The 20183-nt window shown below is 51.8% G+C and overlaps 2 protein-coding genes across 6 annotated transcripts in view; both read left to right on the forward strand.

Moving 5' to 3' along the window:
- Positions 1-9421, forward strand: part of PCSK6 (proprotein convertase subtilisin/kexin type 6) — a 37727-nt gene extending 28306 nt beyond the window's left edge. The window contains exons 14-21 of one of the 5 annotated variants that reach the window (XM_071754206.1): positions 616-795; positions 1366-1468; positions 2069-2298; positions 2686-2773; positions 3995-4086; positions 5521-5650; positions 6666-6778; positions 7728-9421. In XM_071754206.1, coding sequence (XP_071610307.1) covers positions 616-795; positions 1366-1468; positions 2069-2298; positions 2686-2773; positions 3995-4086; positions 5521-5650; positions 6666-6778; positions 7728-7825 — 1034 coding nt within the window. In that variant the 3' untranslated portion in view covers positions 7826-9421. Of the gene's footprint in view, positions 1-615; positions 796-1365; positions 1469-2068; positions 2299-2685; positions 2774-3994; positions 4087-5520; positions 5651-6665; positions 6779-7727 lie in introns of those variants that run through there. The other 4 variants (XM_071754207.1, XR_011727912.1, XR_011727913.1 and 1 more) reach the window with 4 other exon arrangements.
- A 3555-nt stretch (positions 9422-12976) lies between these two features.
- Positions 12977-19969, forward strand: SNRPA1 (small nuclear ribonucleoprotein polypeptide A'). Its single transcript, XM_071754213.1, has 9 exons — positions 12977-13283; positions 14065-14212; positions 14687-14765; positions 15095-15141; positions 15780-15882; positions 16636-16715; positions 17818-17893; positions 18311-18404; positions 19804-19969. Exons 1-9 carry the CDS (start codon positions 13202-13204, stop codon positions 19860-19862), a joined length of 768 nt encoding a protein of 255 aa, XP_071610314.1. The 5' UTR covers positions 12977-13201; the 3' UTR covers positions 19863-19969.
- Positions 19970-20183: the final 214 nt, after the last annotated feature.

Genomic DNA, 20183 nt, shown 5'->3' on the forward strand with positions numbered 1-20183 from the left:
GGGATTAGCAGTGAAAGCTGAGCGTGCTGCAGGTGTGAAGTGGCTCACACTGGTGGAGGATTGAAAGAAAAACAGTGCTGGAAAATACAGCAACATTTTTTTGGATCCCTTCGCCAAAGCGTTGTGGGTCAGGGAGGACCTGGGATGAGTTTAAGGGTGTTTGGGAGGGTCCCCAGCTCATGGGTGCAGCATGGGCTCTGGTGGCCCCCATAGTGTTTTGGGAGATGCTGAGCTCAGCCCTTTGAGAGGTTGGGATAAGAGAATGGCTGGAGAAAAAGCAGCAAGAAATAATCCAGCATGTGTCAGGCAGGGTTTTTCCAGGCAAAAATAATCCATTGTGGAGCTTCTAAAGTTACTGTCTCTCTCCATGTGCTGGATGTGATGGGTCTGGTGATGCTGAGGTCAAACAGATGAACTGAAGCATTAAACATCCCTTGTAGGTGCATTTGTGTAGGGTGGGAGCTCAGGGGCTCCTGAACATTCCTGAGACTTTGTTGTACGAATGGTGAGGGACAGTCTGGTCCATCCTTCTCCTGCTTCCCCTAAAGCCAGGGCCATGCTGTGGGGGGTTCCCCAGGGAGAATTGGGATGGGTGACCTTGTGGCTGCCCCACAGGGAAGCTGAAGGAGTGGAGCCTCCTCTTCTACGGGACAGCTGAGCACCCCTACACCACACCAGGCAGCCCCCAGCCCCGCGGGAGGATGCTGGAGGTGCCGGCGTCGGAGATGGAGCCATCAAGAGCTGCTTTTCTGCAAAGCCAGGTGGAGGTGGTGGAGGAGGAGGAGGAATACTCAGGTAAGCACCAGCTGAGCTACCACGTTGTCCCCTATCAAAAGCACCCAGAAAAATGCAAAGCAGGGGAGCCAGAAGGCCTGATCCTGCCTGGGGTTGAGCCTGGGCTGGGAGGAGCGGTGCCTGCGGCCGGCGCGGGGCAGCAAGGAGGGGGAAATTAGAAGGTAGCAAAATGCAACGTCTCAGCACTCCCACCACAAATTGGTGGTGCAGATGTCTGGGGAGTAAAAAAAGCTCCTCTGTCACCTTCCAACCCTCTCCCCCCGACCCTGGCGTGGGCATGGGTGGGCGTTGCTGCTGGTCCTCAAGGGTTGGGTGCAGCCCCTCTTTCAAAGCTGCACCAGGAGGGATGGTTGGGTGGGGTTCATGCTGGGGAGGATGAGCTGGAGGAGAGGTGAGCATCTGGTGCAGCACCGTGGGATAAGATCTATAAGACCTATAAGGTAATAGGTACAGGATAAGGTGAAGGGCCCAGCCACTTCTGTGCATTCATCTGTGCTCAGACCATCCTGACTGGGAGGTCTGGGGGACACTCAGCCTCTCCCCCCACTGAGCTGATCTTTCCCTCCCCAGGTCCCTGTCACCCTGAGTGTGGTGACCAGGGCTGTGACGGCCCCAATGCTGACCAGTGCTTGAACTGCATCCACTACAGCCTGGGCAGCATGAAAACTGGCAGGTAAGGGGTGGAGGGGGGGTCCCTGGGGTTCCCTGGATGGGGGCAGCAGCTTTCCCCAGGGCTCACACCGTAAGGAGGATGATGGAAATTTTCATGGAGGGAGAAACATACAGGAGAAGAGATGGAGGGAGGAAGAGGTGTGGGGATTCCTGCCCTGGAGTAGGATATGAAGGGGTTTGGAACACAGAGATGGAGAATGCCTGGAGGATGTTGGCCATGCAAATCCTGATGGGGAAGAAGCACTGGCTTCACTGGCAGGGGTCACCATGTCAAGGGACAGCTGGCTGAGGTGCCAAACCTCTTCACTTCTGGAACTAAGGTTTCCAACCCCGGCATGGGAAAGTTTACCCATAGTTGGGGTTGGTGGCTAAGAGAGTCCCTGGCTCTTTAGTACAGGACCAGGATATTCAAGCCACCCTAAATCTTAAGAATAAGAAGGAAATGAGCCCAAATTGGGCTGATGGTTGGACTTGATGATCTTGAAGGTCTTCCCCATTCTTTCAGCATACCAATATATGGATACCCCAAATGAGGGGTGGGTGCCAGGTGCCAGCTGGGTGGTGGCACCAAAGCCCCTTATGCTCTTGGTTCCTTCCCCAGGATGTGTGTGAGCTCCTGCCCCGCCGGGTTTTTCGCTGACAAAGGCGCCCGGAGGTGCCGCCGGTGCTACAAGGGCTGCGAGCGCTGCCTGGGGAGGGGACCCACCCAGTGCACAGCCTGCAAGAGGAACCTCTACCACCACCAGGAGATGGGCACCTGCCTGGTGCTGTGCCCACCCGGGTTTTACGCCGAGGAACGTAAGGATGTTCACCACTTGGGAGCCAGAAAACGTGGGGATGTGCACGCGTGGGGCTGCTTCCGTTCGGAAGCGCTCCGGGTGGAGAAATCCTCTTTGGTTCTTTGAGCAGCAGCTTTGGATTTCTCCCCCAGGACCCCCGCTGCCCAGGGAAAAACCTCTGGGTGGTGCAAAGCAGAGGCACACAGCTCAGCCCTTAATTAGAAGGCTGTAATTAATGATCCTGGCTGCTTGCAAAGCATATTTCTTCTCAGCAAGCAGTGACAGATAAGGTCATCTGCAACAGCAGGGGCCTGGTGGGGTGGGGGACGTGCCTCTTCTCCCCAGGGAGCTGGTACTGGGTTGTAGTGAGGCTGGATTGCTGCTTGCAAATCACTGTCCAGGTTTTATTCTCTCCCTGTCTGCCTTTGTTTTTTAAAAGGTCAGAAACATTGCCTGAAATGTCATCAAAGCTGTAAAAAATGTGTCGGTGAAGCAGACAAATGTACTGCATGCAAAGATGGATTCAGGTAAAATACCAGCATGGGAGGAGTTTATCCTTGCAGCATTGGTACCTGTGGGTTAAAATGGAGAAAACTGATGGGCAATTAGTGAGTGAATTAGTTAAAGACCCAAGATTCTGCCTCCATGGTGGTGTGGTGTGGAGCTGGGCATTTAAAGGTGATGCTTCATGGCCCTTTCTTAGCTGAAAAGTGTGGTGTAACTTCAATAACTGAGATTCCTTTTCTCCAGCACTTGCCAGGGTGGTGGGTAAGTACTGTCCTGCAGGCTCAGTTGTGCTCATCCAAACTTGGTGGTCTTCTGAGCAGCTTCTGAGACCCCAGCATCTAAAGTGGGGGGAGAAGAAAAGAACTGAAAAGCTTTACACTGAAAAACAAACCTCTCCTCTCCTAGGGCAGCTCTGTTAGGGCTTCGTTTTTCCCACTGGGCTGAGCAGCTCCAGGCAGGCTGAAAACTCTTCCTGCAACTCCTTCCATCCGTGCAGGAAAGTTTCACCCAATGTACCTGTTGCCTGGGGCTAGTATAGAGTAGTGGTTTTCCAGCAATGTGGGTGCAGGCAGGGCAGCCCTGACCCTGCAGGGAGCACTGGGCACCCTTGGAGTTGGTCCCATGACTCCTGTGGGGTGCAGAGCCCAGCTGTGCCAGGAGGAGCTGTGCTTCATCCCAAGGCACCCGTGGAAGTACAGTCCTGTTGCATCATTCAGGGGCTGTAAATCAGCCAGAGCTGGAGCAGAGAGGTTCTCTCAGACCAGGAAATTGCCAAAAGATTATCCACTCCCTCAGAAAAGCAAGTGGAGGCACTTGTTGGACATAATCCGTGTGGCGCTTGCTTTTTATTGTCCAGTATCCTTTTAAGCTGGGATTTTGGATCATCCCTGCCATGGGAAAGCTGCACCCGTGGCACTCAAGCAATTTCCTTTTATTCCGGGGAGCCTCGTGGTGCAAAAAGTCCTCTGGAGAGCTGGGCTGGCTGCCCATGGGAAAAAGAAAAAAAAAAAAAAAATCATTTTATTCCCTCCTGAAGACATAATTAAGGAACTGCAGACATCCCTTTGGTCCAGGAAGGACTTTTAATTTCTCCTGAAGCTCCAGCTGGCTTTCTGATGTCTCCTGGGCTGTGGGCTGAGGGTGCTGTAGGGCAGTGGGGGATGTGGAGATGAGGATGGGCTGTGTTGTGTCCCCAGAGCCTGTAGCTTCCATCTCAAATGTCCCCTTTGCTTTCCTGGCAGCCTGGCAGGAGAGAGCTGCGTGCCAGAGTGCCAGCCCACCATGTACCTCAGCCGAGAGCCCCGGCGGTGTGAGACCTGCCCTGCCAGCATGGGTATGTCCTTCATCCCACAATATCCCCCCACAAAACCTCCAAACCCTCATGTATTGAGAGCTGGTGCTCCCAGTACCCACCAGGAGCTGGGAAGCAATCCCAGCTCTGCAGCCCATCCCGCGAGAGGCTGGGAGTACATTCACATTAAGAAGGTTTTTAGGGAGTTTTTACATTTTTTACTAGAGGTAGCATTTCTTTCCTGATTCCTCTGATGCTTTAGTTTAATGAGGTTGTGGGGGAGGCCATAAAACCCTCTGGGGGTGATGGAAGGTGGTTTTGCAGCATGTAAAAATGTTGGGCAACTGAGGCATGTTGGGCTGGCTGCTGCTGCTGCCCAAAGTCGCTCGGTGTTCCCTTTAAATCCTGCCTTTTTTGCTTCTTGAAAGTCCAATTGTTTCCCATTGTTAGTGTTTGCATCTGCCCTCGGAATCATCATAGATCTGATGATAAGATGATCTCCAGACAACTCATGTTTGGCAGTGTGCATCTCCTCTACCATCCACGGGCAATTTCCTAAGGCTAAATCCAAAATATTTATTGATCTTGTTGGCAGGCGTGGAAGGGAGCAGGCTCTTAATTCCTTAAGAAAATTACTTCCCTTCTAATTCTTATTCCAGTCAGTGTAAATGGACTTCACCACAATAATTTTTCAAGCCTTTTTTTAGTCTCCTTTTCCTACATAACCCTTTCTCAAGCCCAGCAAGTGGAAAACCTTTCATCATAACCACTCCAGCACCGCTGCTTGCTGACCCTCTGCTTCCCCAGCTCCTCTCCCCAGCCCTTTCCTCCTCCAGCTCCTCCACAGCCCAATTTACCATCTCTTTTTCCACATTTCTCTGCACAAAGTGGGAAAACCACTCCAGTGCACACCTGGGAGCAGTGGCTGATGCCCTGGAGGGGGTTTTCATGTGCCCTGCCCAACCCCTGTGGCCAACTCTTGGCTCTGCAGAGGGACGGGATGCTGGGTCCTGGATGGGGTTTTTTGGGATGGGACCTGTTTTTCTGAGGATGGGAGCTGAGTTTTTGAGGATGGAAGCTGAGGGTTTTGGGATGGGAGTTGGTTTTTTGGATGGTAAGCTGCGTTTTTGAGGGGGGGAGATGGCTTTTTTGGGGATGGTAGATGGCTTTTTTGGGATAGGATCTGGGGTTTTTTTGGGATGAGAGATGGGCTTTTCTGGGGGTTGGGAGGTGGATTTTTGAGGGGATGGGAGCTGGGTTTTTTCAGGGGAGGGGAGCTGAGTTTTTTGGGATGGGATCTGTTTTTTTGAGGGGGATGGGACCCAAGCATCCAGTGGTACAATGAACATCTTGTTCCTGCCTGGGCACAGACAGGGCAGATCCACACTGGTTGCTCCCCATCTCATGATCTGGTGCCCCGTGGCTCCTGTCTCTGAGACCACCCACATCATTTGCCTTCTCCCCTTGTCCCCACAGGGCCAGGTGAGGAGGAATGCACCTCCTGTCCCCCCGAGGGCCCTGCACCCCACTGGCACTGTGTCCCTGCCTGCCACCCGGGCTTCTACCCCGCCGACAGCCACGGGCTGCCCAACAAAGTCTGCAAGAGGTAGGGAACCACCCTGCTAAACCAGAGCAAAGCTGGGAGTGCTGGTGGTGAGGAGTTTAAAAAAAAAAAAACAAACCAACAATAACAACAAACCAACACAAAGCCAACAAATAATGCTGCAAACGGCTTGCAGCTGGGGCTGTTTACTAAGGAAATTAAAATAGGGATGAAGGAGCCAGAGCAGCCGTGGGGCTGGACCCTGCGTGCCCCTCCCTGGAGATTTAAGAGCTCCCCTGCCAGAGCCAGCCAAGATATCTTGGGGCTACGGTGGAAGGAGCACAGCCCCAACTCCAGGTTCTTTTGGAGGAGGTGTGGGAGGGCCCAGGATGTTTAGGCAAATATTCCAGCTTTCAATCAAACCTGCTCTGTTCACCCCGAGGCTGTGTTGAGGAGCTCTCCTTGGCTGGGCACAGGAGATGGGGAGATGCCAGGAGGCAGCAATTTGCTCCCACTCTGCACTTTAAGTGGGGAGTGGGAGTGGATTCAGCCTCATGAAAAGAACCATGAAAGGGAAGGATTAAAGGTGACTTGGGAACACACAATATGGTCCCTGCCTGCCCAGGGTTTTGCTCACCTGTGCTGGGTATCAGCAGGGAAGAGCAGGGACCGGTCTCCCTTCCCAGGGATTTTGGGAAGCCACCAGCCCCAGGTGGGAGGGACAGCTGCTGGGCTGTATTCCCTGAGCAAACGGGTGGGAAAGGCACAGATTCCCCTCACAGCCCTTTTCCTACCTGGGGTTGCCGGGAGGAGAGGTGCATGTGTCCCACTGAGCCTTCCCAGCAGGTGAGAGGAGCGCCACTGGGATGTCACTTGCTGTCACTTTGAGCTGGCACCACCACCGAGCCCATCTTTCCCAGGGCTTTGGTAACATCCCAAGCTTCAGATTCCCCGTTTTCCACGTCCTCTGGTTTGGTCTGGATGTGGCAGTGCCAGCAGATCTGTTTTCTGGCTGAGGGCCCTTTTCAGCTGGTGGTGTCACTTCTGATTCAGACCCCAGGGGGATCTCTGTCCCCAGGTGCGATGACCACTGCTCTGCCTGCGAGGGCTCCAGTGGGAACTGCCTCAAGTGTAGAGAAGGTTTCAGCCTCCTGGGTGGCTCCTGTGTGACAAATGAAACCTGCACCAATGGTAAGGAGTGTGGCAGAACCACTGGCACTTCATGTGGTGCTTCATTGGTAGCAAAAAAATGAGGGTTTGGGGGGTTGACCCTTCGGCTGTAGCTGAAGGTGCTGCAGCTCCTGGGCTCGCTGGGGCAGGGCTGCAGTGGGTCACAGAATCATTTGGGTTGGAAAGGACCTCTGAGATCATCAAGTCCAACCCTTAATCCACTGCAACCGTGGTTCCCAGACCATGGCACTGAGTGCTACATCAGTCTCTTATTAAAACCTCCAGGGATGGAGAATCCACCACCTCCCTGGGCAGCCCATTCCGATGTCTGATCATCTTCTCTGTAAAGAATTTTTTCCTAATATCCAACCTAAACCTCCCCTGGCAGAGCTTAAGTCCATGCCCTCTTGTCTTACTGGTAGCTATTTGGGACACCAATCCCCCCCTGGCTCCAACCTCCTTTCAGGGAGTTGTAGAGAGTGATGAGGTCTCCCCTGAGCCTCTTCTTCTCCAGACTAAACACCCCCAGCTCCCTCAGCCCTTCCTACAGGACTTGTTCTGGAGTCCCTTCACAGCCTCCTTGCTCTCCTCTGGACCTGCTCCAGCACCTCAATCTCCTTCCTGAGCTGAGGGGCCCAGAACTGGACCCAGGACTCAAGGTGTGGCCCCTGGGCCAGTGCCAGGCAGCTGACCTGGCAGAGTTGCTGGATCTCTGCCTCTTCTCAGAGGCATCCAAGCGTTTCTATCTGGTTACAGTTTTAGTCTTCAGGCTGATTTCTCCCACTTGCTGCAAAGCTGCTTTATTCCTTGATGAAAACCATGTGAAAGATGCCTTTAAAAAGCAGCAGCTCCTTTTCAAGCCTCTCTCTTCCAACACTGGAGCGAATCGCACCGCCTGTTACGTGCCATGTTTGTTTATTTAGAATGTTAATCTGCTCTCATTTTCTCTTGTTCCTCCTCGGCCTCCCAGCTGACAAGACTTTCTGTGAGATGGTGAAATCAAACAAGCTCTGTGAAAAGAAGCTGTTTGTGCAGTTCTGCTGTCAGACGTGTCTTATGGCCGGGTAAAGTTCAACTGCTGCATCCATCCCGGACTTCCACCGACTGCCAGCCCAGTTTTTGCCAAACGTTTAGGACAACAGTTTTCTTTTTTCAGCTTTTGGGAGAGAGTTTCCCTGGTGCTGTCAAGCATTCGCTCGTAAGTTTGATAGCTTTAATATCACTGTCAGCGCCGTTTCTATAGCAATATGTTAAGCAGAGGTTGGAGCACACCCTGAATGATCAAGCCCTGAAAGGCAGCAGACAAGTGGTGATATTAATACTCTCAAACACTCCTCGGGAGCAGGGACCAATGCCTGATCCATGCACCCAAGCTTGGGTCTTCGCAGAAACCCTCCCGATGCCCGCTCCCAGCAGCTGGTGGGAGCCTTGGCTGCAAGGGACGCAAGGACTTCACTCATCTGAGAAGAAGGAGCCTCTTCTGGCTCAGTTTTTGGTACCTTTTCCTGCTAGGTGACAGCTGACAGAACCCTGCATTGCAGCCAGCTGACCATTGTACATAAATCAAACGATGAATTAGGTGCTTCCCGGGGTGGTGCCCTCCAGCCCCCTCTGGGACTCCTGTTCAGATTCAGGCCGTAGCTCTTTCTCTCTGGCCCTGGCAATAAACTGGAGATTTAAGGACCAAAGCTGCTCCCCGGGGCCGTGCAGGGGGGTCAGCCCAGGGGGGCTTTGCCCTGCAGGTGATTGCAGGCTGGCAAAATCCACGTGCCTGCTGGGGGAAGGGGGGGTAGTAGGGTCTCGGGTGGGGTTTGTCCACATGGAGCAGCCCCTGGGGGTCACAGCCTTACCATGAAATGTATTTCCCTCCTGGAACTGGTAGGAAGTTGCTGATTAATTCAGTTCTGGAACGCACTAGATCCCTCCTCTAAACGAGATGATGTCCCAGTTAATCTCTTCTGGCATTTTGCTTTATGATCTTCCTGGTTTCGCTGGGTACACCCTTCTGTCTCACCAAATCCTCCTGTTCATGACTGATTTTTCTTGGGCATCTGTTTCCAAAAGAGGCATTCCAGGGATCCAGCCAGGAAACTCTTCATTCTACAAAACCCTCCCCTGAAACAAACCTTTTTCACGCTCTCTCTTAATAGTCAGTCATGTGGTGTTTATATAATTGTGTTTAAAATATCCTTGGCTATGTTGTTTTACAGATTTTTTAAAAAATAACTTATACAATCCTTTGTTTTTTTCTCTATGGACTGTTTTTTATATGGGAGCGGGGAACCTTTTTGTGTCTTGTTTTCTCCTCTCTGACCTTGCAGAGCCACTCTTTGCACCAGATGTCCCTAAACACTCTTTCCTCCACTGCATGTTCTGATCCCCATTGTGTTGATGGTTTTCATGAGTCGTTCAACCTTTTCCCAGTGAAATCCACAGTCTGAATTGTCACCAGTTCCTCCCAGAGCTGGGATAATCCTTGCTTGGTTTCGGTTGCAATGACACTCACCCTGCCTGGGCTTGCCTGCTGGAGCTTTACCTCAGCCAGGTGAAGAGGGGAGAGTCACCCTGTCACCTGTCCCCACCTGCCTGGACCAACCCCAAGGAAAGATGGAGCTTTGGTGAACTGACCTTTAAGTTAATAAACTATTGATCTCCCCTGACAAATGAATCTGTGATTTTTACAAATCCATGCAGCCACCCTCCTGACCAGAGGCAGGGCAGGGCAGTGATGCCATTGTGGCTCTTTTATTTTGCTGGACAAAACAGCTCTCCTGGCCTGAGCTCCTCATCAGCCCAGAGCATCTGTGGGAGAAACAGCTCAACCATAAATGAGCTGCACCTGTAAAACCCTTCCTTTTGTTCTCAGATTTTTTTTTTTTACCTTCAGAGGTATCTCTGGTGCACCCAGGGCTGTCAAGCAGGGGCTTGGGGCTGCTCTCTGGCACAGCTGGGTGTGTTCTCCTGTTTTGGAGGATCCTGGATGAGCTGGCACTGCTCCCCTTTCCCACCTGTACATGGAAAATCCTGCAGCCCCCCCTTTGCCCCCCCAGTTTGCAGCAGCTGGGAACCCCAGGGCCACCTTCCCCCTCCGACTGGCCAGGGAAGAAGAGGAGCTGCTGGTGGGCTGGGGAGCAAAGGGAGCTGGGGAGCCTTTGGTGGATTTTGCAATATTTAACCACGGGCCAGGTGCCCGGGGTAGTGCTTGGATCTGTGGAACTGAGCTTTATAACTGTGAAAAAAATAAAGAGAAAAGAATGGGGCTCTCCCAGAAGGGAAGATGCTTTCTCAGAGCTGTGCTGCTGTGGGCTCCCGTGTCTTAACATTTATCAGACGATACATGTTGAATTAATCAGATGATTTATCACACACAGTGATTCCTTCTGTTGCTCCAGGATTCCCCTTTCGGTCTCGTCCAAACCACAGGTCAGAACTGGGGTGAAATGTTCCTGGCTTCTGCCCCTTTGTTTGTAAAATAACGAACTTTCATTTCTGTTGCTGTATCACAGTCAAAAAACAGGAGCTGGGAATCAGGAGCCCTGCGTCAGCTCTGCCTTCCAGTTCTCTGCCTCTAAATACTGCTCATTGGTATATTTAGATGTACTGAAATGTGAAAAAACCAAGATGTTTACCCTTACATCCTTGGCATAACTTAAAATAGACACTGGGTGAAGCAATGCAATTTAAGATGACCAATCCCCAGCAGTCCCAGCTGTATTCTGCTTTCTGCTGCCCTCCAGCCTGCCAGGGAAAGAAACAAATTCTGCAAGTTGGGTTCATGCAACAACATCAGCTTCCAGCATTTCCCAGGGCACTAACTCCCTCAGAACTCATTCTTGGAAAGTAATAAAATTCAGATTATTTATCTAAGATATTTCCATGCTTGCTTGGAGCACTTAAAGTCTCTGGTATGCTCAGAGGATCAAAGTGGCTGTGTCTTCAAGACAAATGCATATTTAGGCAATTTATTAAAGCCCGTTTCTCTATTGTTTCTTGGCACCAAAGCCAAATCTATAATAGCTGTTTTCTGGAAAATCTTCTTAGTGCAGCCTGACTCCTCGTTTGCTGTTTGGCTGGGAGGTTGCATCCAGGCCATCTGCCATTTTACAGCTGGCAGGTGGGGAACACACATCTTAAAAGTCATTGCTGTGACTTTCCATTAGAAAGAAAGGGCTTTTCAGAGCTGGTGTACAGCATGTGAGAGCAGGAATCTCTCTGCTCTCACTGACAGTTCTATTACACTGTAGAGCAGTGGCATAAAGCTCTGGGAGAAAGAGCTTCGACTCCACCTTGCCTGCTTTCCAGGGGGATGCAGAGGGTCTCCTTTTTTTGCTTGGGAAGAGCACAGACTCTTTGTTGTCCTTTCCACCACCTGATTCCCGAGTCATGTACAAGGAATTCTTCATTTCTGCCTGGGACAGCTTGCTCTTTTTTTTCTTGCTCCCTGTAAACAAATGCAGGTGTTATAAAACCTGACAGTGTGCACAGAGAGCTTTGCTGTGGGTGTTTTGTAAGCAAGGGGCACGGGAGCTGCCAGGCCCCAGCTGAGACCTCTGCAGGGATCACCAAGCAGAGCAGAGCCAGCTCTGACGCTGTCGTGCTGGGGCCTGAGCCAGGCATCCCTGTCAGGGTGATGCTGTGAGATGCTCCCAAAGGAAATGTGTGAGCCATCCCTCTGTGGTGCCAAACTGCAGTGTTTGACCTCCTGTCCCTGGGTTCAGAGAGATGACACAACTCAGGAAAAAAAAAACCCAAACATTTCCTCGACAGCGAAGGACCCAGAAACCATCCTGCCTCACCTCAAGGGGCCTTCAGGGTGGGGGATTTACTTCTCCGGGGCTGCAGGAGCCATAGCTTGGGGTCGTTCAGCAGGATTTGCGACTTGGAGGTTGCCAACTGCTTCCCTTCGACTGCCACCTTCAGTCCTTGTCATCTGCTCCGTGGTTAACCCACCCACAAAGCCCAACTGCTGCCAGCCCAGCCCTGCCAGCGAGGCCGAGAGCCTGGGAGCAGCTTTCCAGCCCTGGACCTCCTGACCTGCTCTGCCTTGGAGTGGAATCACCTGGCCAGACACAGCAGTCTGAGCCACCTCAGCTCCCCCAGCACGGACTGTCCCCCAAATTCCTGAAGCCGGTGGAAGGGGGTGTGGTGACACTTGAGAGCCTCTTCTGTCCCCCAGGAGAAGGGTGATTGTCATGCTGCAGTCTGAGGTGTGTTCCCAGCCCATCACGGCTCCTCTGAGACCTGGAATGCCATCTGGAAGGGACAGAGCTGCGAGGGGAAGGTGTTTACGGGCAACCCCGTCCTTAGGCTGAGCTCGCATGGAGGAGAGAAAGCATCGAGCGCTGTGATTGCTGCAGGAGGCTGCCCCGGCTGCTTTGCCGCATCTGTTCGAACAAGCACAGTGGTACCGGCTGAGCTCGGAGGAGCCAACTCTGTCCAAAGGAAGCAGCAGCTCCCCAGCCTGCTCCACCTCCACTCCTGCAGACCTTGTGCTGCCAGACACCGGGAGCTGAGAGGGAACCTTCGGTGACCTCTTGGTGCTGCTGTTTTACTGCTGCCAGCACAGCCGAGCCCCTGCTCAGGCCGGTGCTGGGTGGGCTGGGTCCCGACCCTCCGTGACGCCCTCGCCGGCTGCGGGGAGGCTCCGGGTGGCCAAGGGCAGCGCATGGCCCCGGGGAGGGATCCCCCCCTCAGCCGGGAGGTGTTTGCCCTCCTCACCGGCACCGCCGCCGCCGGACCAGCCCCGGGAGGATGGGGGCTGCGGCTGACGCTGCTGTCGCTGTCGCGGAGGTTCGCGGGACACCGGGTCCCTCTGCTGCCCAAACGCTGCCGCTGCCATTGCCGGGGGAGAGCGGCTGCCCCGGGTCCAACCGCGGGGAAAATCGCCGTGAAGAAGGGGGGGGAGGCTGAGGAGGAGACCCCGAACGGAGGAGAAAGACCCAGATGAGGGGTTCGGGTGGTGCTGCAGGACTCCCCCTGCTCCCCCTCAGCAGCCCGGGGACCCTCTGACGGGGAGCGGCCTGAGCCTGCCCGGCACCGGGCTGCGTGTCCGGGGGGGGAAGGAGGGAACGGGGCTAGCGGGGCTACGGAATCGGGGCTAGCGGGGCTACGGGACCGGGGCTGGCGGGGCTACGGGATCGGGGCTAGCGGGGCTACGGGATCGGGGCTAGCGGGCCTGGGATCGGGGCTAGCGGGGCTACGGGACCGGGGCTAGCGGGGCTACGGGACCGGGGCTAGCGGGCCTGGGATCGGGGCTAGCGGCCACCCAGCTCCCGTCAGGGATCGGGAGCAGAGGTCGGAGCTCCTCCCTCTCTGCTCGGCGCTCGGCTGTGCCGCCTGTCCCGGCTCGGTACTCGGTGCTCGGCGGGGTGGCCTGGGTTGGCGCGGTGCGGTGCGGCCTGACAGGGGAGCGGGACCGGGACCGGACCGGAGCGGAGCGTCGGGATGGTGAAGCTGACGGCGGAGCTGATCGAGCAGGCGGCACAATACACCAACGCCGTTCGCGACCGAGAACTCGACCTGCGAGGTGCGAGAGCTCGGCGGGAGGAACCGTGGCGGGGCCACGGTGCGGCCTGTACCGGGATGGGGCCTGTACCGGGATGGGGCCGGTACCGGGATGGGGCCGGTACCGGGATGGGGCCGGTACCGGGATGGGTCTGTACCGGGATGGGCCTGTACCGGGATGGGGCCTGTGTCGGGATGGGGCCTGTGTTGGGATGGGGCCTGTGTCGGGATGGGGCCTGTGTTGGGATGGGGCCTGTGTTGGGATGGGGCCTGTGTTGGGATGGGGCCGGTACCGGGATGGGGCCTGTGTGGGAATGGGTCTGTACCGGGATGGGCCTGTGTCAGAATGGGGCCGGTACCGGGATGGGGCCGGTACCGGGATGGGCCTGTGCGGGGGAAACGCTGAGGCCTAGGGGGGCTGCGATGGGGCACGGGGGGTTGGGGAGCGAGGGGAGGAGGGGCGGCAGGAGGACGCGGGAAGCCCAGGGGGAGGGGGAGGAGGGAGCTTGCAATGGCCCGGGGGGGTTGGGTTGAAGGAGCTGCAGCGGGAGGGGGTGGAAGTGGGAGGGGAATTGAGGAGAAATGTGGGAATGTTGGTGTGGGTGGGACACGCGAGGGATGTGCTTGGGCGCAGGGAGCTGAGTGGGTTGTGGGGGGAGAAAAAGGGGGGGTTCGGTGTGTGTGTGTGGTGTGGGGGAGCCGAGCCGGAGGCGTTGGGGCTGTCTGGTTCCTCGGGCCATCCGGATCCTCACCCTGCTGTGTGCTGCTTCCCCTCTGAGCCCTGCCTTGCACTCTCTCCCCAGGCTATAAAATCCCTGTTATTGAGAACCTGGGTGCCACGCTGGACCAGTTTGATGCCATTGACTTCTCTGACAATGAGATCCGTAAGCTGGACGGGTTCCCCCTGCTGAGAAGGCTGAAAACTCTTCTGATGAATAACAACAGGATTTGGTAAGTGGCTGGGCTGGATTCTGGCCAGATGGGACCTTGGGGCAGAGGAGAATGCTCTGGGGAGAGAAAAGTGTTAGTGGGTAGGTGTAGAAATGCTTTATGAGAAAAAAAAAATTGTCATTAAGAACTTGTTAGGATCAGCTTTAGTTGTCTGACTCGGTGCAAAAGTCACTTGATTTTCAGACAGTGAGATGCAGAGGTTGGAATTTGGCCACAGGCTCTGGATTTCAGTGATCATAAAGGCAACAAAATGGTGTTACCTGCAGGGGAATGACCATAAATCTCATCCTGCCTCTAATCATAGCAGCAGTTGGCATTTATTGCCAGCTTCATTAGAGAAAGTAGCGTAGAGGATTCCAACCAAAACTCCTCCTTGTGTCAACCTGGGGGGCTGTCCAGGGATTTAATCTTTGTTATCATCTCTGTGTTTCATTTCTCATCCAAACTAAACCTTTGGTTTTTGTGCCTTTTCAGTCGGATTGGTGAGAGCCTCGAACAGGCTCTGCCCAGCCTGACAGAGCTTGTTCTCACCAACAACAACATTGCTGAACTGGTAAGCTCTTCACACAGCGTGGCTCTAAACAAGCTGAAATTTGTGTTTTGGCCTCTAATTCACCTTTTTCCTGAGTGCAGTGCCACGTGCTCTTGGAATTAGTCCGTGCTGCTCTTTAAAGCAGGGGTTGGGGATGAGCTGGTGATGAACATGACTTGCAGTGTGCAGTGGAACAGCCCTCACAAAGCCTCAGTGCTTTCCCTGCTGCACTAATTGCAGTAATTCTAATGAGTCTCTGAATCAGCTGTGAGTTCAGGAAGTTTGTTTTCAAGTGTTTGGGTTTTGCTGAAGGGACTGACAGTTCCCTTGCTGTGTTCCTGTTGCTGCAGGGTGAACTGGATCCGTTGGCAACGATTAAATCGCTGACTTACCTGAGGTGAGTGAGTTCTGAAGGGAAAAACTGCTCTGGTTCTGGTTCTGGCTCTGGTTCTGGCTCTTTCCCTTGGTCTGAAACTCCTTTCTGTGAGCTGTGACATATTCCTCAGGAGTAAAAAGGGAATCAAAAAACCCCTGTGCTTCAGGAAACTTGGTGCTGTGTTCCTGGCTGGCTCAGCCAGATGAGACATCTCTGTAAACCAATATCCAAACAATAACCTTAATCTTTAAAAAAACCTAAAAGTAAAGGTTTCAGCTGTTGTTACAAAGTAGTTTAAGGTACATGGATACCATGGCTTTTCAGTAGTGTTACATTTGGTGCAAGGGACAAAAAAAGGAAGCAATTTGCCCCCTGATTTTTTTGTTGATTGGTGTCCTGGTCCCACATTCCTGTAGGAAATGTGATGGTTTAGTGAACTGGTGGGTTTTATGGTATTTTGAGGTTGTTCTTTGTGTTCTCCTTACTATATTTTCATAGTATCAAAGAAGACTGTCACTAGGCTTATTTAGTGGTGCTGTTTGCTGGGTTTTATATAGCAGAAGGTACAAGATTTTAGGTGTATGAATGCATTTCAATATAAATGTATTTTTGCAGATTTCGTATTAAGAACCTCTTCATAACTTTTATTTCCTTTGCAGCATTTTAAGGAATCCTGTAACAAATAAGAAGCATTACAGATTATATGTAATCCACAAAGTTCCCCAGGTCAGAGTGCTGGATTTTCAAAAAGTGAAACTCAAAGTAAGTCTGGTTTGTTCTGATTCAGCATGAGAGAAAAGAGAAATATCTTTATGTCTTTGGTGCTGAATTTTCAAGAGAAAATATTCAGCTTTTTGCCTTAGCTGTAAAATTATTGAAACTCTTTTTCATAAGTGGCTCTAAAACAGAATCCCAGCATGGTGTGGGGGTTGGAAGGGACCTCTGGGTTCATCCAGTCCTGAGCAGGATCACCCAGAGCAGGATGGTGTCCAGGTGGGTCTGGAATGTTTCCAGAGATGGAAACTCCACCACCTCTCCCTCCTCATGTTTAGATGGAACTTCCTCTGTTCTGGTTTGTGCCCATTACCTCTTGTCCTGTCACTGGGCACCACTGAAAAAAAAAAAAACCTGGCCCCTTGCTGTTTTCTTTTATGGCTTCATTCTGTTAAGGATTCAGTCTTTTTAATGAGACTTCATTGTTTTACTGCCTTTGTTTGTCTGGGTCTTTTCTGGTCCTGTTGGGAGAAAAACAGAGCTCCAGAGAAATGAGCAGTGGCAGCAGAGCCCTCTGCTTTCTGTCAGGGTGTGGGGAACAGTTCTGACTTTCAGGAGATGGATCCATCCCAAACCTGAGTGTTGGGACACTCTTGATGTGCTCTTTCTTCCATCTGTCCACATCCCAATGCTGAGTGATGAGGAGGAGCCGAATTTTCTTTTCTTTGCAAAGGCTGAAGCTTTGCAAAATGCTACAATGTTCTTAAATTAACTTTGTGTGTGTGTGTGGTATCGCTGTAGGAGCGACAGGAGGCAGAGAAAATGTTCAAGGGCAAACGGGGTGCACAGCTTGCAAAGGATATTGCCAGGAGAACCAAAACGTAAGGCAAACCAACCAAATTTTCACTGGCATCCTCCTCCAGAAACACCACTTGCTCTGGGGGTGCTCTTGGGCCTCCAGCACCACCTCCAGGCAGCCTGGGCTTTGGGTGGTGCTGAACACACCTCAGAAATGTTTCTGAAAGAGGCACTCGGGCAGGGTGGATTGACTGAAGTTGACAAGCAGGAAACTTTTAATTTTATTTTTTCTCTGCTATTTAACTGCAGAGAGGTGGCCATTCTTTACTATTTTTTTTTTTTTCCCTAGATGATTGGTAACTAAACTTTTTTCTTTTACCAGGCACTACAAACTGTAAAATCTGCTGTGGTGAGGAGAATAAATGCAGATGCAAATCTTTAGTTAAGCCATTACAAATCCATGGTTATTTACTTGAATTCCCAAGTGGCACATTATGTGTTTTATGTCACCAACCTGTTCAAAATCAAGCTTGGGACTGTGTCTAGCAACAGCATTTCCAAATTCATTGTTGAATTAAAAATACCTTGAAGGTGTTCAGCATTGAAAACTGTCATGGGTGGGCTCTGGCTTTAGTTCATGAGTGGAAAAGGGTTCAGGGCTGTGACAGAACGAGTGGGTGGGTGATGCTGGGTCAGCACTTTCAGAAGTTCCCTCCAGCTGATAAATCCATTTTCACAGACTACAGACTGTTATTTTTTTCCCCTAAAGCAGCAGCAATAAAACCTTTTTAGTGCCAAGCAGACATCCAGCCTAATGTAAGCTGTCATGCACACAGTTCTGGTACCAGACTGGACATACAAGAAGAGGAAACCCAATTTTGATTACTCTATTTATCCACCCTGCTTCTCAAACAGCCACAGAGCCCCCCAGTGTTCAACAACATCCAAATCCAATCGGTTTCATCAGCTGCAAAATCCCTAAAATTAAGGTGTGGGGGGGAAAAAATGGGACATCAGGAAGAAGCTGCTGGTGTTTCTGAAGGAGGCAATTCCTCACTGTATCAGTTTGTTAACAAAGATAAGATACTACACTTGATTGACTGGAAGGCTCCCAAACCTGGTTTGGAAGCTGGAGAAGCAGGTGGCCTCCAGAAGGTGTGATGGGTTTTCATTTCTCCTTTGCAGCTTCAATCCTGGGGCAGGGCTCCCAACTGACAAGAAGAAATCTGGGCCTTCCCCGGGGGATGTGGAGGCCATAAAGGTAAAAAAAGTCACACGTGGAAGAGAAAATCTGCCAGGGATCCAGATGGAAAAGATGTTTCCCTCCTCCTGGCATCCCCTGACTTTGTTCCCAGTGTGTCCTAGCTTGGGGTTAGCTGCTTTTTCTGGGATTTTTCTTTTAAACCTGTTTTTTTTTTTTTTTTTTAAGAACTTCAGTGAAAACTTTGAGGTCAGAGTTCTGCCAGGCTAGAGCAGCTTCTTTAATAAGGGGGGGAAGTCAGGTTGTGCTTTGTCATTTGTGGAATTTTCTAGAACCAGAATTTCCTAAAACTTTCTATAGAGAGGCTTAGCTTCACTTCACTGGCAAAAATCTTGGGTTTATGTTTATTTTAAACAGACTGTAGGTGAAGATTCATGCTGGTTTGTTTGATTTGGTTTTTTTTTGTTTTTTTTTCAGACTGCTATTGCAAATGCCACAACTCTGGCTGAGGTGGAACGACTGAAGGGATTGCTGCAGGCTGGGCAGATCCCTGGCAGAGAAAGAAAATCAGGTTAATCCAGCTCCTGTTCCTTGTTTCCCAAACACAACCTCCCTCTCCTCATGTTTTGTCTCACCTCAGGAGGGGCTTCCACTGGGAGAACCAAACAGGGGGGTAAAAAGCTGTGTAAAATGAGGGTAATGGAGCAGATTCCTTGAGGATCAGATCCATAGCCAGCATCTGCCTGGCCTCTGCTTTGTTTTACCTCGAGTCCCTCAAGAGCAAAGTGTCAAATGTCAGCCCTAATGATTCACTGGGGTGAAGCTCCAGTTTTATTTACAAAAAAAAAATGAAAGAAAGAGAAGAAAGAAAGAGAAGAAAGGAAGGGAAGAAAGGAAGGGAAGAAAGGAAGGGAAGAAAGGAAGGGAAGAAAGGAAGGGAAGAAAGGAAGGGAAGAAAGGAAGGGAAGAAAGGAAGGGAAGAAAGGAAGGGAAGAAAGGAAGGGAAGAAAGGAAGGGAAGAAAGGAAGGGAAGAAAGGAAGGGAAGAAAGGAAGGGAAGAAAGGAAGGGAAGAAAGGAAGGGAAGAAAGGAAGGGAAGAAAGGAAGGGAAGAAAGGAAGGGAAGAAAGGAAGGGAGGAAGGAAGGAAGGGAAGGGAGGAAGGGAGGAAGGGAGGAAGGGAGGAAGGGAGGAAGGGAGGAAGGGAGGAAGGAAGGAAGGAAGGAAGGAAGGAAGGAAGGAAGGAAGGAAGGAAGGAAGGAAGGAAGGAAGGAAGGAAGGAAGGAAGGAAGGAAGGAAGGAAGGAAGGAAGGAAGGAAGGAAGGAAGGAAAAGGGGGAAAAAGGAAGAAAAAAAGAGAAAAGAAAAAGGAAAAAAAGAAAGGGAAAAAAGGGGAAAAGGGAAGAAAAAAAGGGGGGAAAAAGGAAGAAAAGGGAAAGAAGGAAAAAAAGAAAGGGAAAAAGGGGGGGGAAGGAAGAAATAAAGGGAAAGAAGGAAAAAAAGAAAGGGAAAGAAGGGGGGGAAAAGGAAGAAATAAAGGGAAAGGAAAAAAAGGAAAGAAAAAAAGGGAAAAAAAGAAGAATGGGAAAAAGGGGGGAAAAAGAAAGAAATAAAGGGAAAGAAAAAAAAAGGAGGAAAAAAAGGAAAGAAAAAAGGGAAAAAAAGAAAGGGAAAAAAGGGGGGGAAAAGGAAAGGAAAAAAGAGAAAGAGAAAAAAAGGAAAAATAGGAAAGAAAAAAAAAAATAGTTAACAAAACCTGCCTGGGCTCTATTGCTCCAAGTGCCTCAGGTGGGAGCACAGGAGTGAGAGGTCCCTGCTGGGGGCAAACACCAGCAGAGTGCCAATATCACCACTTTTCCCTATATTATCTCTTACTATTTTTGATAGCGGATCATAGTTCCCCTTCTCACTGACCCCTTCCCATCACCGCTGTCCCTCACGCTTGCGGCCCCTCACCCCTCATGTCTTTTCCAGGCCCTTCGGAGGACGCGGAGGAGGAGATGGACGAAGATCCCGTTCCCAACGGCTCCTGAGCCGCCTCCCAGCCCCAGCCCCGCTGTCCCTGCCGGGGGGTCCCGGGGGCTCCGTCCGGCCCCGTCCGTTCGCATTTCGGTGTTCAATAAACGAGCGCTTCCTTTGCCTTCCCGGCGCTGAGGGGACGGGGCGACCGTGGCGGCGGGAGGGGGAGGGGCTTTCCCCGCGCACGCTGATTGGCCGCGTCGCCAATCTTCGTCGTCGCTGATTGGCTGCGGCGCGCGTTTTTTTCTCCCATTGGCCGGCGGAGCTGTGTGGCAGCTTGGCTCGCTGCCGCTTTCTCATTGGTCGGCGAAGGGGAAGCCGCGCTCTCTGATTGG

This window comes from Heliangelus exortis, chromosome 11, assembly GCF_036169615.1.
Source record: "Heliangelus exortis chromosome 11, bHelExo1.hap1, whole genome shotgun sequence".
NCBI lineage: Eukaryota > Metazoa > Chordata > Aves > Apodiformes > Trochilidae > Heliangelus > Heliangelus exortis.

Excerpts from the sequence above, each read along its gene's own strand:
- SNRPA1 (XM_071754213.1), top strand. The coding sequence starts at position 13,202 with ATGGTGAAGCTGACGGCGGAGCTGATCGAGCAGGCGGCACAATACACC. Across the intron at positions 15,142-15,779 it reads AAATCGCTGACTTACCTGAG|CATTTTAAGGAATCCTGTAA; the intron begins GTGAGTGAGTTC and ends TTTCCTTTGCAG. Across the intron at positions 15,883-16,635 it reads TTCAAAAAGTGAAACTCAAA|GAGCGACAGGAGGCAGAGAA; the intron begins GTAAGTCTGGTT and ends GTATCGCTGTAG.